The sequence below is a fragment of the Meles meles genome, chromosome 13 (assembly GCF_922984935.1).
Source record: "Meles meles chromosome 13, mMelMel3.1 paternal haplotype, whole genome shotgun sequence".
NCBI lineage: Eukaryota > Metazoa > Chordata > Mammalia > Carnivora > Mustelidae > Meles > Meles meles.
Window position 1 is genome coordinate 61,464,171 of NC_060078.1, and position 15,919 is coordinate 61,480,089.

At 53.2% G+C, this 15,919-nt stretch overlaps 1 protein-coding gene across 2 annotated transcripts in view; it reads left to right on the top strand.

Annotated features, from left to right (window-relative positions):
• The window catches only part of SUFU (SUFU negative regulator of hedgehog signaling), a 114,885-nt gene extending 105,229 nt beyond the window's left edge, over positions 1 to 9,656 (top strand). For both annotated transcript variants that reach the window (XM_046026642.1, XM_046026644.1), the window contains exons 11-12: positions 4,059 to 4,127; positions 6,466 to 9,656. In XM_046026642.1, the coding sequence (XP_045882598.1) occupies positions 4,059 to 4,127; positions 6,466 to 6,555 (159 nt within the window). In that variant the 3' untranslated portion in view covers positions 6,556 to 9,656. The remainder of the gene's footprint in view (positions 1 to 4,058; positions 4,128 to 6,465) is intronic.
• Positions 9,657 to 15,919: the final 6,263 nt, after the last annotated feature.

Sequence of the window (15,919 nt, forward strand, 5' to 3'; positions counted from 1 at the left end):
TTGGGGGTGGAAAGCAGGGGTCCACTGTACCCCTGCTTGGCCAAGTAGATGATGGCGAAGCTGTTGCCACCAACTCACCCCTGTTGGTTACACCTGTGCCCAAACCCCCTCCCACTGTGTGAGCCTGAGTATTCCCCATCCCATGATCTGCTGGGTGCCTCAGAAATGCAGATGACTTGGCCTCACTGGGTATTCCAATTCGGAAAGTCTGGATGGCGTCTCCATAGTGTCAGAAGCTTCCCAGCGGAGTTTGCTGCTCACTGGAGAGCCTCGACCCTCCAAGGACTGTTTGTGCACAAACAGAAGTATTTTATGCCCAGCTCTTGGTAAATACAGACATTACTGAGTGCTCTTGTCATTTTCCATATTATTACTGTTATTTCTATTGCTGTTTTCTGGGCTGGAGTAACTGTTGCCTTATGTATGCATTCACTAAGCTGGCCCGGAAATTTGCCTCACTGTTCCCACTTGGACACCATCTTTGGGCATGGTTTGCCTTCCTTTCCAACTGGCCACCTTGGTTTTTGAGCAGCTGGGCGTCTGTGATGCTCAGGGTTCCAGCGCTCTTAAGCTGAGCGGCGTTGTTCGTCTTGAGGAGTTGGGTGGCTGGTTGGAGTTGGGATGGCTGATCTTCCAGGCCATTGGTAGAAGCCAAAGTCACCTCCACCTCCCCCATCAGAGGAGAGAGAAGGGTTAGCCCTGAGTATACGAGGCTTCTAGAATTGGGGCATTTACCCCAGACCCCAGGAAAAACGTATCCTCTACCGCAGTGAGGTCAGATCACTGTTTTAAAGTCCAGGAGCCTTGTCTCCTCTCACCACCTGCTCGTCTGCAAAACGGGAGTGATAGCTACCTCCTCGGCAGGCCCGCCGGGAGGGCTCAGTGAAATGGTATGGCTCGAGCCCTTAGCCCAGTGCCCAGCGCGTGGGGGAGGCTCCTGCTGCTTCTGTTGGAAGTAGTGTCACCGTTACTACTGGCATCGTAGCCATCCTGTTATTATTTGTGGCAGAGCCAGGCAGCCCCCTGGGGACCCAGTGAGCTTCCAGCGCCTCAAGCCCCAGACTGCCCCGGCTTTTCCCACAGTTGCATCACAACGGCGCGTCTGTTGCACGGAGAGCGCCCAGGAGCTGCTCCGTCCCAGTTGTCTATCTCCAGTGTCCTGTTGATAAGATCTGTTAACATTCTCAGCTCCAGGTCTGAAACATACAAAGAACAGGGCCTGTTTGTTCAATCCAAGCTTCTAAGGTTTAACTCCCAAAGGAAATTAAATTAGATGCCTGGAGCTATGACAGTCTGTCGTGTTTCTTTGCAGGGAATGTCACCCTTAATATCATGCAGATCTTGTGTATAATTTTCTCTGTTTAATTCTTTTAAAATGTGAAGTTTCCAGAGGGAACCAGCAAGTCACCAAAAGTGAAAATTGAGGAGCAACCAGGGTTTGTCCCCTTTCTGGGTCTTGCCATCCCCTCCCCCAGCTGAGGATAAAACAAGTCCACACACAGATGGTACGTGCTGGTGGCAGTTCTGCTCACAGCCACCATAAGGCACCCTCTCTCTGCCACCTAGTGCAGACCTCCTTCGGAGGAACTGGCTTGGGACTGAGCTCTGCCTTGGTGGGGTCACCTTGCCCCTTGCTGGGAAACAGCACTCGGAAAACAGCACTCAGGGGTCTCACGGGGTGGTCGTGGTCCCTGTGAACCCTCCCCTCCACCTCAGCCCCAGCACTCCAGTCCCAGGCTATTTACCTTCGTGGCAGAAAGTTCCTCCCTCCAAATTATTTGTGGGTTAGAAATCAGCGCGGCCTGGCCCCGACTGGAGCCGTTGTCATCTCATTGGGTTTTAGGTATGCTTGTGTTTGTGCTAGTGTCTGCAGAGATGGCAACAAGCCCCGGAAATGCCAAAAATATGAATGTGACTTTTGTACTGCTCAAGCAGACTGGTGATAACTGGTACGGAAACGGGATGGGGGGGTTGGGGGGGACCCTGGGGTAAGAGGAGGAGCCAGGGCTCTGGTAGTGGGAAGACTGGGGTGTGATGGGGCAAGAGTCACTGGGGTCCGGGAGAAGGGGCACCCAATGCCACCTTGGGGCACTTGGAGGAAGAATGGGGGTGGGAGGGGCCACCTCAGGTTGGCATTCCCTGGACTGACTTTGCCTGTCTAAATCTTGTCTCTGTCCTCACTGGAGGCCTGAGCTCCTGAAACAGAAAAAAAAAAAAAAAAAAAAAAAAACTGTGGTGAGATGGGGGCCAGTAGTCAGAGCTATTTTGCTGCTGACTGAGGGCTTACAGCCTGGAAAGGAGATGTCCTTTGGCTCCCTGTCAACCGAGAGAGGGTACGTGTCCAGGTAGAGCATGGACGGCTTTCATGCCTGTGTCCCTAGGGGCCCTATGCAGGGCCGGGCCCAGCTGAGGCGCCTGGGGAGTGCCACGGAATTGGGTAGATCAGTGGGCAGATGAGCAGAGAGTGAATAAAGGCATCAGGGCTGTGGGGAGAAGAGCCCCGGATGTGGAAGCTACACGCGAGGTGCTACTTTAGAGTCTAGATAGGACTGGGATATGGTCTTATCTCAGTCCCTCACAAGCCGCATGACACTGGGCACATTATACAACCTGTCTGCACCTCAGTTTCCTCATCTGGAAGGAGACTAAAGGAGACAAGATACATGAGCGCTCAGGTTGGCTCACTCAGGCTTCTTATTCCTTGCTCCCACCTCCACCCCTTCGACTTCCTTCCGAGTGCTCCACCCTGTGTGGTCCCCAGCAACCCCACTTGCTGCTCTTCTGCTCTCCCGGGCCATTCCACTTCCTCTCACAAGCTGGCTATATTCCAGATATATGTAGACTCCACTTACGAGAGGGAACAACTCCCAGGGGAAACCTAAGGAGTATTTTCTCGGTCCCCACCCTTCTAGAGGAGTTTCCCTCAGAGGAGTCACTCACCTTGGTCTTCACTTCATTGTCCATCTTCCTCTGTGTCTCACCCAGGGCAGTCAAAGTTTGCTGGAGGAGGCAAAGCAGAGGCAGCTGGGGCACAGCCTGGGGCTCTGGAAGGGTCTGGTGCCGAGGCCAGGAGGCCCCGTGGGCCAGCACAGGGAGGAGAGTGGAGGGAAGGGTCAGATTGGGAAGAGGAGAGACATCCTCATCCTGGGTCCAGTGTGGTGCAGGCCTGTTGTGAGCTTGGCCTGCCTCTGCAGAGCCAGCCTGAGCAGAGGAGCCAGCTGGGAAGATGGCCCATCAGGTTGAGGAAGGCCTGTGAGGGTGGGGCTTGTGCCCACTGAACGGTGGGGTCAGACCATCCCGGGACTCAAAGCAGGAAGTGACAAGGCATCAGACTAGAACAGCGAAACGGGACAACTGAGAGGTGACCCGGAGAAGAGGTTTCTCAAAGGAAGTTGTGAAGAACTCAGTGGCTGAATGGGGTCAGCAGGACAGGGGTTTGGGAGCTTCCGGCTTGAGAAACTGTGGAGACTGCAGATGGAAACGGGACCTGAGAGCCCCTTTTCTGCTGTAAAATGAGAGAGGGCAGTGCACAGTCTCCAAATCCTCCAGCTCAGACATTCTTGGATGTACCTTCAGGGGCACTTCCAGATTCCAGACAAGGCTTGTATTCCAAATCCAAACAGATTCCTTTTGTCCTACCAAGTTGGGAATGAGGGGGAACATGGAAGGGGCCCAGAGGACATTGGTGACTGCTCTTGCCTAGCCACCTGCCTCTCCATTGCCCCTTTCCTACACTGCAGCACGCGGGAGGCCCACACTGCCTGGCCCGTAACCCTGCAGGGGACCAGCACTGCTCTCTTTCCAGATATCCCCACCTTGCTTCCCCATCATCCTCTGACCCCCTTCCTTCCCTGCCCTGGTCCCTGCGGGATTGCAGGCAGGTGGGGTGGGGGCATGGAGAACACTGGTCTGGGATAGGCTCCCAGCGCTGCCCTCTGTCCCTAGAACAGGCTCACTGCTTCTCCATCGCTGGAAGAAAAATTTCTGGTTTGGCAGTTGGCAAAAAGACCATATATTAAAAAGTAATAATAAATGCTTGTCTTATGCCTTCTTCCCAGATTCTGTTGACTGAAGAGTTTGTAGAGAAAATGCTGGAGGACTTGGAAGATTTGACTTCTCCAGAGGAAGTAAGCCTGTTTCATTCTAACAGTGGCCTCCAGTCTCCAGGAGCCTGTGTGTGTCTTTCGGTCTGTCAGTCTCCAAGGTTGGGGAAGGGCTGGAAAGGAGACCCTGTAGGTGTTAAACAGCTTTGTTTCCGGTTCCCCAGTCGCCACCACTCCCCGCACCTCCTAGTCCAGCTGTCATAAGGACACCTGGCCAGTTGTCTGAGCTAGCGGCTCCTGAGAACCTCACTGAAGAGGCAGCCAGGGCCTATGGGCTGGTAGTTCTTCCCCAGCCCCTGCTGTTGCCTGGCAGGTTCTGAACAGAAAACCCACGCCCGCTGCCAGAGAACATTCCACTGGGGAGTTCTGGTGGGCAGTAAGGGACTCCTGCTCTCGCCTCAGGCCACCCAGGAGCCGGCCTCCTTTCTCAAGTCTCTAGCCATGAGCTCTCCCCTCTTGGTTCGCCCCTTCCAGCCAGAGGAGCTGGCCGGCCAGGTGGGAGCTTGTGCCTTCCTTGGCTACCCATGTGGGGTACAGGAATGGAGCCCATAATCCCCTTTGTTTTTCTTCCTTGTTCCTGGCATCCTCATTTGCAGGGACTTACCTCATCCTGGAAAGTCCCTTCCCCTCCCCCCGGCCTCCTCCTAAGCAGCACCCCAGTGGGATCTGAGCCTTCCTGGCCTCAATGCCCCATAGGTTAGTGGAACATTAGCAACCTCGCCAGGCCTCTGGAAAGCTCTTCTGGGCCCTCCCCTGCCTGTGGCAGAGACAGACCCTTCCATAGCCCTTTCTGCCAGGAAGCGTGTTTGGGGAAGAGCTCCTTCACCTCCCAGGGGCCAGCCTTTCAAGCCAGAGGGAGGCCACGTAGGAGCTAGCTTTCAGCCAGGCATGGAGCGTCCAGCTGCCAGGGCTCCCTGGGCCGCATCAGCCGGGACACGGTGGCCTCCGACACCCACCAGGTGAAGGAGAGGATGCAGGGTGAGCCTGTCCTGTCCGCATCTTCAGGTAGACGGCAGCTCCTCAGAGCCTGAGGTCACCTCTGTCCTCTGGGATGTGGCTTGAGAAGTTAACTCACTGATACGTATTCCAGAGCCACCAAGTCCTTGGTCTGTGCCGGCCAATCAACCCCGAGAGTCACTGGTCCCTGAGGCCTGGCTTCTATTCAGTCAGCCCAGAGCCAGCTGCCCAGAAGTGCTTCTGGAGAGGCCGGCTGCGTCGCACTGGGACGGTAGCGCCAGGCCGCTGCTTTGAGCTTGGGTGTTGAGGAGGTAGGAGGGGGACAGTCCAGGCAGGAGGGACAGGAGCCAGGGGGAGCTTAGGAAAGTAGGTCACTAAAAATGACTTTTTTCTTCTTCTTCTTCTTCTTCTCTGTCCAGAGGCTGTCCCCACACCCAACCCCACTCTCCACTTTGGTCTTGGCTTGGATAAGTCCCCCATCAGAGGGAGGGAGTGGGGGCCAGCTAGGAAGTATCAGTCCTGTCCACTTCCAGCCCCCGCTCTAGGCAGGCCTAGGGCCCCATCCTTCCTTTCTTTCTAGCCCAGTCTGACTTCTCACCTAGCCCTGGGACAGTAGGAATAGTAAAGGGCAGACCCTGTTTTCAAGGCGGTGAGCATCTAGTGCGCACACCAGCTGTGTGCCAGAGCAAGTCGAATCTACCAGCCTCTGTCCCACACCCCAGACAGAAGCCTGAGACACAGGACTCTCAGCAGATCGGTGATCCCTGGCAGGGGCAGGAACAACCTGCACTCTCCTTAGGAAACAGATGAGCTTGAACAAAGGGGAGTGTGATGAGGAGGCACCAGGCCCAAGAAATCACCTCTGGCCAGCCTTGTTCTGCTCCTCTCCTCCCACTGACGCCAAGCCAGGGCCTCCTTCCCTTTGGACCCTTTGGCAAAGGCCACAGAGGGCAGGTTCTGGGGTCCTTCTGCATCTGCCCCTGCAAGCAAAGCCATGACCGGGACAGGACCACAGAGTTCCAGACCTCAAGCCACTTCCCTGTAGCATCTGCACCCTCCCCGCCCCCCACCCCTCAGCCCCAGGGCCTCAGGGAGCAGATTCCTCAAATGCTTGTGGCTGGAGGCAGAACCAAGGAAGTGAGCTGGAGGGAGGTCAGCACAGTCAAGAAAGAGTTAGAAAACATACCTCCTCCAACCCCAGTTAATTATTGGCAGGGCAAGGGGAGAGAAGGGGTCACCGAGCTCACGCAGCTTAACCCCAGCCCCCCACCTGGGACTAGCCATTTGTGCCCCCAGCACCTGGGGGACAGGGCACAGGCCCAGGCTCTCTTAGGGCGGTTGGGACAGAAGGCAGGGAGTGGTGCTAACCGCATGCGCTCTGGCTCTGTGCTTGCTCCCTCCACAGTTCAAACTTCCCAAAGAGTACAGCTGGCCTGAGAAGAAGCTGAAAGTCTCCATTCTGCCCGACGTGGTGTTCGACAGCCCGCTGCACTAGCCTGGGCTGGGCCCTGCAGGGGCCAAGGGCGAGCCCAGCGGCTCCCCGGTGACTTCCGCTGTAACAGCTGCGCAAACGCAAACGCGGTTCCCACAGATAAAAGGACACGTGTGAGGAGGACTGCGCAGCCCCCCACCCCACCCAGCCTCACCTGCAGCTCAGGGGCCTCACCCCCCAGCCGGCCAAGCCTCCTTGGGCTGGGAGGGGGCAAACGCAAACCTTCCCCTCCTGCTGCTGCCACGGGTCGTTGTGGTTTAATTTGACTCTGGACCTTGAATGTGCCCTTCGGTGGAGACCGGCCTCGTTCTCACCTCTCCGCTGCCACGCAAGCCAGCAGGAGGGAGTGGAGTGGCCGCTGCGTGCAGGGCCCAGCTCTCCTGTGGGAAGCCTGTGCTAGGCCTGGTCCTCTGGCCACAGAACAATTCCTCTGATAGTGTTTGGTTTTCTTCCTCCGTATTTTCTTTTGTCGAAACCGGATGGTATTTTATTAGTCTTCAGAGATGTCCAGAAGCCGTGTATATAATGTTTTTTTAAACAGAACTTTATTCCCAGATAAACTTTCTCATTCTCTCAGACAAGGGCCTGGGCCGGTCTCCCCCTGAGCCACCACCAGAGAAGGTGCCAGGGTTCCATTCACCTTCCAGCCCAGGGCCCCAGAGAGCCAGCTTCACAGAAAGGTGGATTTCTTCCCAGCCAGGCCTGGTAGAGCCTGGGGCAGGGGGAGTGCCGAGCTGCGCCCTCATGCTGCCTTCAGCCTGGTTTAGCCAAATGGGGCCAGGAGGAAGTACCGCTGCTTCTCAGGCAGACTCAGCCCCTGGCAAAGTTCAAGGACCACCAGGGTCCCAGAGACTTGGCAGCCCAGCCTCATCTTCCAGGCCTTGTCCACCCAACCAGGCCTGCCTGAGAGAGGGTGAGGCCCAGCACCTCGTAGACCATCGCCACCTGCCACTCAGGGCCTAGGTCTCCAGCTCTTTGGCCACTCCTGTTCCATTTCCTCCTCCCCTGGGCCTCCCAGCCTCCAGGCTGCAGGACTCTGGCATATTAAAAATGGAAAAATCAACCTCTCACCATGTCCTTCACTTTGATTTTGCAAGCACTGCACTCTGCCACACTCAGCCTCCCAGCGTCCATTCGTTTCTTATCTTCCATTCCCCATTCTCCATGTCATTCCCCATGCCTCTTTCTCCGCATCCTGGTCTCTCCCAGTCTCTTGCCCCACTACTGCAGATCTCGTGGTTTTCCTCCCAGAAATAGACCTATCTCTGGCCCATGGGTTTGGGGTTCCTCTGGGGTTGTCTACCACTTCTGACCTGGAATCAACAAGCCCCCTTCGTGCCCTCTCACCCCTGACTCTAGGAACTGCTGTTTCAAGATCTCTTTTCAGGCCTTTCCAAAGCTAAGTCCTTTGGACTGTCAGGGCCTTCCTGACTGCACCCCACCCCCAACACACACACGGGCGCCACAGCAGTGCCACAGGTGGCCCGTGGGGTGCAGGACCCCTTGATGAGAAGGTCATGAGGGCAGAGACTGGGCACTCCGGGGAGCAAGATTTGGACTTCCAAGGGGCCACGAGGCTCCGGCCGCTTCTCCACACACACCCCCTCAGGGTTGCCCATTCACACCATCAAACTCAGAGCTTCCAGGTGGATCATACTGGGAGAGCAAGGCTCTGGGCCTCCACCAACTAAGATCGAAGCTCTTCTGGACCTGGTGTTGGTAGCAGCTGTGCCTTTTGCTCCAAGGACTTTTCCAAAAGGACATGTTCTGGCCACTGCCCACCACGGCATCTCCCTGCCTTGGCAGCGCTTGTCATCTAATGTTTCGTGGCCAGAGAGGTGCCGTTAGCTTGTCTCCCTTCCGCACCACCCTCACCACAGATTCTTTGTTTCTGGGGACCTGCCTCTGCCTGCCTGGTTTGGCTGATGGGAAGGAGGGTACCTTCTGAGCTAAGCTTAGTCATCAGTATGGGAGACAGGCGGAAGGCAGGTGAGCTCTGAGACTGCGAGCCCATGAAGCCTGTGGCCCCTTCCTGCCCTGTGATGTCAGGAACCTCCTAGGTCTGGCCGGGGCCAGGCCTTCCTCTCCTTTCCCTATGGTGCATTGACTCTGGATGAGTCACAGAGCACCCACCATCTCTGACCAGGCCTTCCAGAGGTTTCTCTGGGAGGGGGCTCTCTACTGAGCTTCTGGCTGGTGAGGGGGACCCTTACTGAGGACCAAGTGAGGCCAACCCCATAGTGTGCCTGGCACAGCACTTGGCACAGAGTGGGTACTCGCTAAATGTACCACTTCCCTCCCTGCAGTGCTCCGGGAGCCCTGACATAGTGAGCTGGGGAGGCACATCTCCCTCCTAAATCTGCCTCTTCCTCGTGGCTTCTCTTTGGCTTGCCCAATCCTCCCCCCTTCCCTCTAGGTCCCTGTGGCTCAGGCTCTGGGAGGAAGGGGCTTCCCCTGTGCATACACATGGCAGACTCTTGGACTCCTCAGGTCAAGTGTGGGCTGCAGGAAGACTGCAGACCCAGCTGTCATTCTGAGGGGCAGAGCGGCTCGTGCAAGGTCTCAGGTCTGGCCAGGGAACTGGTACCTCTTCCTGCCTTTCCCTTCCTCTTGCAAAGGCAAGGCTTCGGGCAGGAACTTGGAAGCCTTGGGGAAAGTCTAAAGGGCTAGAGCATTTTAAAAAATGTACACAGGGTCTTGGGACTGGGTTTTGAGATTGAGATGAGAGCAGGGAAAGAAACCCCGAAGGTTGGTGCCCCTATGGGGCAGACCAGTAGAGAACTCCCTTGACTGTATTTTTTTATGCAGCGTCTTTCCTCTCTGGCTTCTGGGTCCCCCACACCAGGTGAGGTGCCTGGGTCCCTGTTACAAGTTGGGAGCCCTGTGGAGAGAGCTCTCCTTTTGTACAAGTAACTGAATGCTGCAATGAGCAGTCTTTTGTAAAATTTTATATTAGTTTCTAATGTCGACGGCGACTCGGTTCCTAGGGGTTGCAGCCAGCCTGGGACTTTTATAAGAATTTTTGGGTGACTCACTTAGATGTTGTTTCCTTCTTACTCCCTCTTCCCCTGTGTAATCTAAGTGCATTAAACATATTTGCAGAAGTGCCTGGATCTTGTGCTCCTTTTTGGATGCCTGGAGTAGGGGAGAGGCCAGTCTGGGGCCCTGGCAGAGGGGTGGGTTGGACTCAGCCACTGAGAAGGAGGCGGGATGGGGGAAGGCCCCCGAAGACTGTCGTTGGGCACGGAGGAGGTGTCCAAGAGCAGGATCATGCAGCTGGTGAGTCTAGAGTCATGCAGAAATGACTTTGCAGGCTCCCTTTCACTGGTCTTGAATTTCTCTAAGGTTATGGGGGTTGGGGGGGGGGGAGTAGGAGCAAGAAACAGGTCTGGGAAGATGAGTGGCTGGGTCGAGACCCTCTTTCTTCCTCTTCTGCTCTCCTCTCACTAAGCCCTTTCCCCTCAGGAGGGTGGCCCTTCCATCCCTCCAGCTTTAGAGTGCTTGTATCCCTTCCAGCTCGGGTCAAGAGGTGACCATTCCCCTCACCATCTCAATTCAACCTCCTGGGATGGATGGGCAGCCTCAGAACCATCACACCCATTGGGTGACCCAGAAGGCAGCCCTCCCTTCCTGTGAGCCCCTCTGGGCCTGGCCTTGGTGAGGAGGTGGTGGATCTCCCTTCTCTGAACTGCCCAGCTCCTATCTCTCCAGGACATGGCAAGGCACAACAGAGCCCAATCCCTGTGGGGAGAAGGCAACAGCCTGGGACCTTAGAGGCAGGCAGGAGGGGGTCCACACCCAGACAGGCTTTCCAGAACCTACAGGGCTGCTCTAAACCTTTCCGTGTTCTTCCCTTTCCTGCTAGGCCCGGTTGTCTGTCTCAGAGGATAGTGGGGCCGTGTTTCCTGGTGCTCGGATTGGGGCTGTAGCACCCAGGGGGCTTTGCTGGGCTCATGGCAGAAGTCCTGGGGGGATCACAAGAAGGGAGGGGAGAGCGGGTGTCAGCTCTTGGGAAGGGACTCTGTCCTCTGAGAACCAGCTTTATCTGGGGGACTTTCCCCAGGCTGAGGTCAGTACTCCTTCCCTTGTGACCGCCTACTGAACTGTGTGGCTGGCCCCTGGAGCAGTGGGGCAGGTCCTGTCTGGGGCCCTCAGTCAGTCTGGCAGTCAGAGCAAGGGAGCTGGGAAGGCCCGCAGCTGGACTGACAATGGCAGGGTGGCCCAGGCCACACCCATTCCCCTTTTCTTTTCTCCTTGGAGATTGGGGAGCGGGTGGAGGGAAGGGCTGATTATCTAATCCTCCTCATCTGACCAGCCTAGAAGGACCTGGGGTCAGAGTGCAGCTCCAGTCCCAGAGAGTGCAGAACGGCAAGATCCTGCATTTAGGTGGTTCCAGGAGATAGGACGAGGCTGGGATTCTTTCTGCAAAGAGGCTCCTGGGCCTAGAGCAGAGACCCCCACCCTAGATTTAGGGAGTGGAGAAATCTGCCATGTGATCTGTACTGTCACCTCCAAAAGGCCTGTACTTCCCTCCAGGCATCTGCTTTGCCCTGTGTGGGGTGGGAGGATGTCAGGGGCCTTGGGTGAGGGGCACCCACAGGCTCCAGAGCCATCGGTAAGAGATTTACCAAACTGGCCTGCCAGCCAGTGAGGTAGCTACCTGGCTACAGCCCCCGGAGGAGGTGGAGAGGTCAGGGCGGGGGGCTAGGGAGTGCTGTGCTGGGCAGGAGAAGGGAGAGGTTTGTCCCAGGGCTGCAGGGGGGTCAGGTCAGGATGTGGTCTGGGAGGGCAACCATCTCCAGGCCTCTTCTGTGGGGGCTCTATGGGACTGACCCAGTCCCCTCCTCTTCTCCTTACTGCTGGGAAGTCTTTGGGAGAGATCTAAGGCCAGGGTGGGGGGAAGGGGCAAGATGCCTGGTGGATGTCCACGGTCTGTGTTCATTCACTCCTTCTTTCAACAAATGCATGCCAGGCCCTCTGCTATATGCTGGGAGACTGGACCCAGGCCTGGCTTTAAGAAGTGTGTCATGTGGGGAAAACAGACAAGGAAACAACTGCAAGGAAGAGCCATGAAGGAGGAAGACCTTCTGTCAGCTGCTTTCTGTCCTACCCTAACTCCACCGCTGGTCAGTGTGACTTTGGACAGGTTTTCTTCTTCTGCAAATGGATACTTGCTTCACAGAGTTTTCGCCAGGATTATATGAAATAATACACATAAGATGTCTGCCACATAGCAATTGCTCAATTAGCATTAACCCTTTATTAAAGGGCTAGGCTAAGGTACCGACATAGAAAAGGTACCCAATCCAGTCTGGGAGATTGAAAAAGGCTTCCAGGAAGAAGTGACATCCAAGTCAAAACTGAAGGATGCTTAAGGACGAAGAACAAAAGAAGAGATTTATTTTCAGAAGCCCTCCAGGCAGACAGAACAACAAGGGGAAAAGCCCCAAAACTCTTCTTGGGATTTGGAATGCTTGAGGTTTATGGCATCAAGCTTTCATTTGAGGACCATTCCCTTGCCTTTTTGTTGAAGAACATTCTGAGAGAGAACAAGATTGGAGGCAAGGACCAGGCAGGCCTGGATTAAGGTAGAAGCAGTAGGGATGAAGAGAATGGAACTCATTCATTGATTCAACAAATATTTATCGAACACCTACTATGCGATAGGTCCTGTTCTAGGCTCCGGAGATACATTATTTTTAAAAAATTATTCCTTTCACAGATCTTATATTTTAGTGATGGGAGATAGATAGTATTTGTTTAGAATAGAATATGTAGTACATGGATGTATGTGCTATGGAGAAAAAATAAAGCAGAAGAGGAGAGAGAGGGCTGGGGTGGGGGATGTGTTTGTAAATACGGACGTCAGGGAAGGCCTCGATGCATAGATGATGTTTGAGCAAAGGAATTCAGTGACAGGAAGAAGTATGCAATAGGGACATCTGGAGGAAGAATGGTCCAGGCAAAGTGAAGAGCGCTGCAGAGACCCTGGGGTTAGGGGAAACACACTAGGTATATCTGAGGAACAAGAGGAAGCCGGTGTGGCTGGAGCAGAATGAGAGAAAGGAAATAACAGGAGATTGCTTATACAGAGGGCAGCTCGTGTAGGACCTGGCAGGCAGTAATGAAACTTGGACTTTTTATTCTCAAGTGGGAAGCCTTCAGGAGATTTTGAGCAGAAAAGTGACACAGGCTGACATATATATTTTTTTAAGTCTAATTTATTTTAGGAGGAGAGTGAATGGGGGGGGGAGCAGAAGGAGAGAATCTCAAGCAGATTCTCTGCTGAGCAGGGAGCCCCACGGGGGTGGGGGGTGGGGGCTTGTTCCCATGACCCTGAGACCATGACCTGAGCCGAAATCAAGAGTCGGATACTTGCCCAACTGAGCCACCCAGGCGCCCCACAGTCTACACATTTTAAAAAGATTTCTCTGGCTACTGTGTTGAGAATTGACCTGGGAGGTAAGAGCAGAAGCAGAGAAACTGCCTCAAATCTACGGAAATAACCCAGGCTAGAGATTATGGTGAAGTAATGGAGATGTGAAGAAGTGGCAAGATTTGCCAAAGGGTTGGCTATGGGATGTTCACCGAGAAGTGGACAAGTTCAAAGGAATAGGGGCAGGAGTGTGTACAGAAATTACAATAGTTTTGGACATGCTGACTTTGATATTCATTGTACCTCCAGGTGATGAGGTTAAGCGAGCAACTAGTATACAAACGGGTGACCTGAGAGATATATATTTTTTTTCAGAATCATTTTTTAAAAAGATTTTATTTATTTATTTGACAGAAAGAAATCACAAGTAGGCAGAGAGAGAGAGAGAGAGAGAAGAGGAAGCAGGCTCCCCGTGGAGCAGAGAGCCCGATTCGGGGCTCAATCCTAGGACCCTGGGATCATGACCTGAGCTGAAGGCAGAGGCTTAACCCACTGAGCCACCCAGGTGCCCCTCTTTTTTTCTTTTTTTTAAAAGATTTTATTTATTTACTTGACAGAGATCACAAGTAGGCAGAGAGGCAGGCAGAGAGAGAAGGGGAGGCAGGCTCCCCGCTGAGCAGGGAGCCCGACACAGGGCTCAATCCCAGGACCCCAAGATCATGACCCAAGCTGAAGGCAGAGGCTTCAACCCACTGAGCCACCCAGGTACCCCGACCTGAGAGATATTTAAGAGAAGGATCTATAGGGGCGCCTGGGTGGCTCAATTGGTTGAATGTCCGATTCTTGGTTTCAGCTCAGGTCATCATCTTGGGGTCCTGAGATGGAATCGAATCTCGGTGATGAATGGGGAGTCTGGAGTCTGCTGTAAAATTCTCTCCCTCTGCCTCTCCCCTGGCTTGCGCTTGCAGGCATGTTCTCTCTCTCTCTCTTTCTCATAAATAAATAAACCCTTAATTAAAAAGAGAGAGAGGGATGCCTGGGTGGCTCAGTTGGTTAAGCCACTGCCTTTGGCTCAGGTCATGATCCTAGGATCCTGGTTGGGCTCCTTGCTCAGCGGGAAGCCTGCTTCTCTCTCTGCCTCTGTCTGCCACTCTGCCTTCTCGTGTGCTCTCTCTCTCTCTCTCTCTCTGACAAATAAATAAAATCTTAAAGAGAGAGAGAGAGAAGCATCTATAACACCTGATTGGATGGCTAAGCGAGGTGAAAGGGAGATATTAATGTCGCTTCCCTGATCCTTGGCTTGGTCACTAAGCTGCTGACAGGTCCCACTGACTGAGATGGGGGACACAGTGGAGGAAAATGGGCTGGAATATGAAGAGGATGACGAGTTTAGTTTCCGATACATTGAATTCAACGTGCCTGTGAGACATCCAGGGGGATGGCAGGGTTGGCTACACCTGCAGCCAGGAAGGTGAACTTCTGGACTGGAGATGGTGAGTGGGAAGCCACCAGGTTACAGACAGTAGTAAAGCTTTAGGAGTGAGGGGCTTCAGGGAGCAGGTATAGATTAGTAAGAGGATAGGATGGAGGGCAGGGCTCTGAGGACTGTCAACATTTATGAGATGGAAATTGGAGAAGTCTGTGGTTAGAAAGATAAGAAAAAACCCAGAAGAGTATCGTATCTTACAAATTAAGGGGAGCGGTCTAGAAAGGTGAGGAATGTGAGGAATCCTTTAGATTATCCCGGAGGGCATTGGTGAGGAAGCCAGAGAAGGACCCTCCAACAACTCCAAACTAGACTTTGTTGTTTCTCTGTACCATCTTTAGAGCATGTGATTAAGGATTAGGCTTGGAAGCTGTTTTATCCTTGTTTGTTAATTCAGACATGCAGGCATTCATTTATTCATGCATTCAACAAAAGATCTCCCATGCGGGGTGGGGAGAATGCAAAGGGCTGAAGACACAGGGGCTCTGTCATTGAAGGACCCACATTAGCCCCCCAGTCAGGAATAAGGAGACAGAATTCCTAGAGCAGCGAGGCCCTCTGATTTTATGGAAGGATCAGGGACCCACTGGTTGGTTACTCTGAATTGGATTTGAATCTCAGTTGTACCATTCAGAATGTAATTGCTGATGACTCCAAAATCTATAATCGCAGTACAAACCTTCCCCCAACTTTGTATATACGATTGTCTTTGCAACATCGCCACTGGGATATCGGAGCCAACTCAAATTTAACTTAGAGCTACTGAAAAATCTCCCCACCCAAGCTCATTCTCTTCAATTCTCTCCTTCTTGATGTGTGCCACCACCATGCAGACTTGCTGAGGGCCAACTCCTAAGAATCACTTAAACATTTTGGAGAGATAAAAAATTTTATACACCTGGTAACATTTTGGAAATTCAAAAGGACATACTATATACAGTGATAAGCACATCTTGATCCCGTTGCTATCCCATTCCTGTTAACATGTGATTCCTCACCACCCCATATCTAATCCTTATCTATTCCTGTTGGCACTACTTCCAGAATTTATCCCAAATCTGAGGACTTCTCATAACCATCTTCAAGTCTAAACTCCTTACCATGACCTAGAAGACCCTGTGTGTTCTGGCCCCCTACTTGTCTTCTCCCTTGGAGGGCCTCTTTCTGCCCTGGAGCATGCCTAATCTGTTGCTTTCCCATTTGTTTCTTCTTCTGACTGAAGCACTATTTCCCAGGGTTGTTAATGACCTGATGACTCCTGAATGTTCAGGTCTTGGCTCAGATGTCACTTTTCTGAGGAGCCCTGTGAGCCCCTTACTCTCTATCATAGAAATTATCCTGTATATGTAACACTAATATTTATATATATTATAAAATAACAATATTTATGATATGATTATATTAGTATTAATCATTATTATCCTTATTTTTAGGCACATGTTCTCCAGGGAATCCCAGGGCCCAGAAAAATGCCTGGCACTTCCAGGCTTTTGTTAAAATATTTG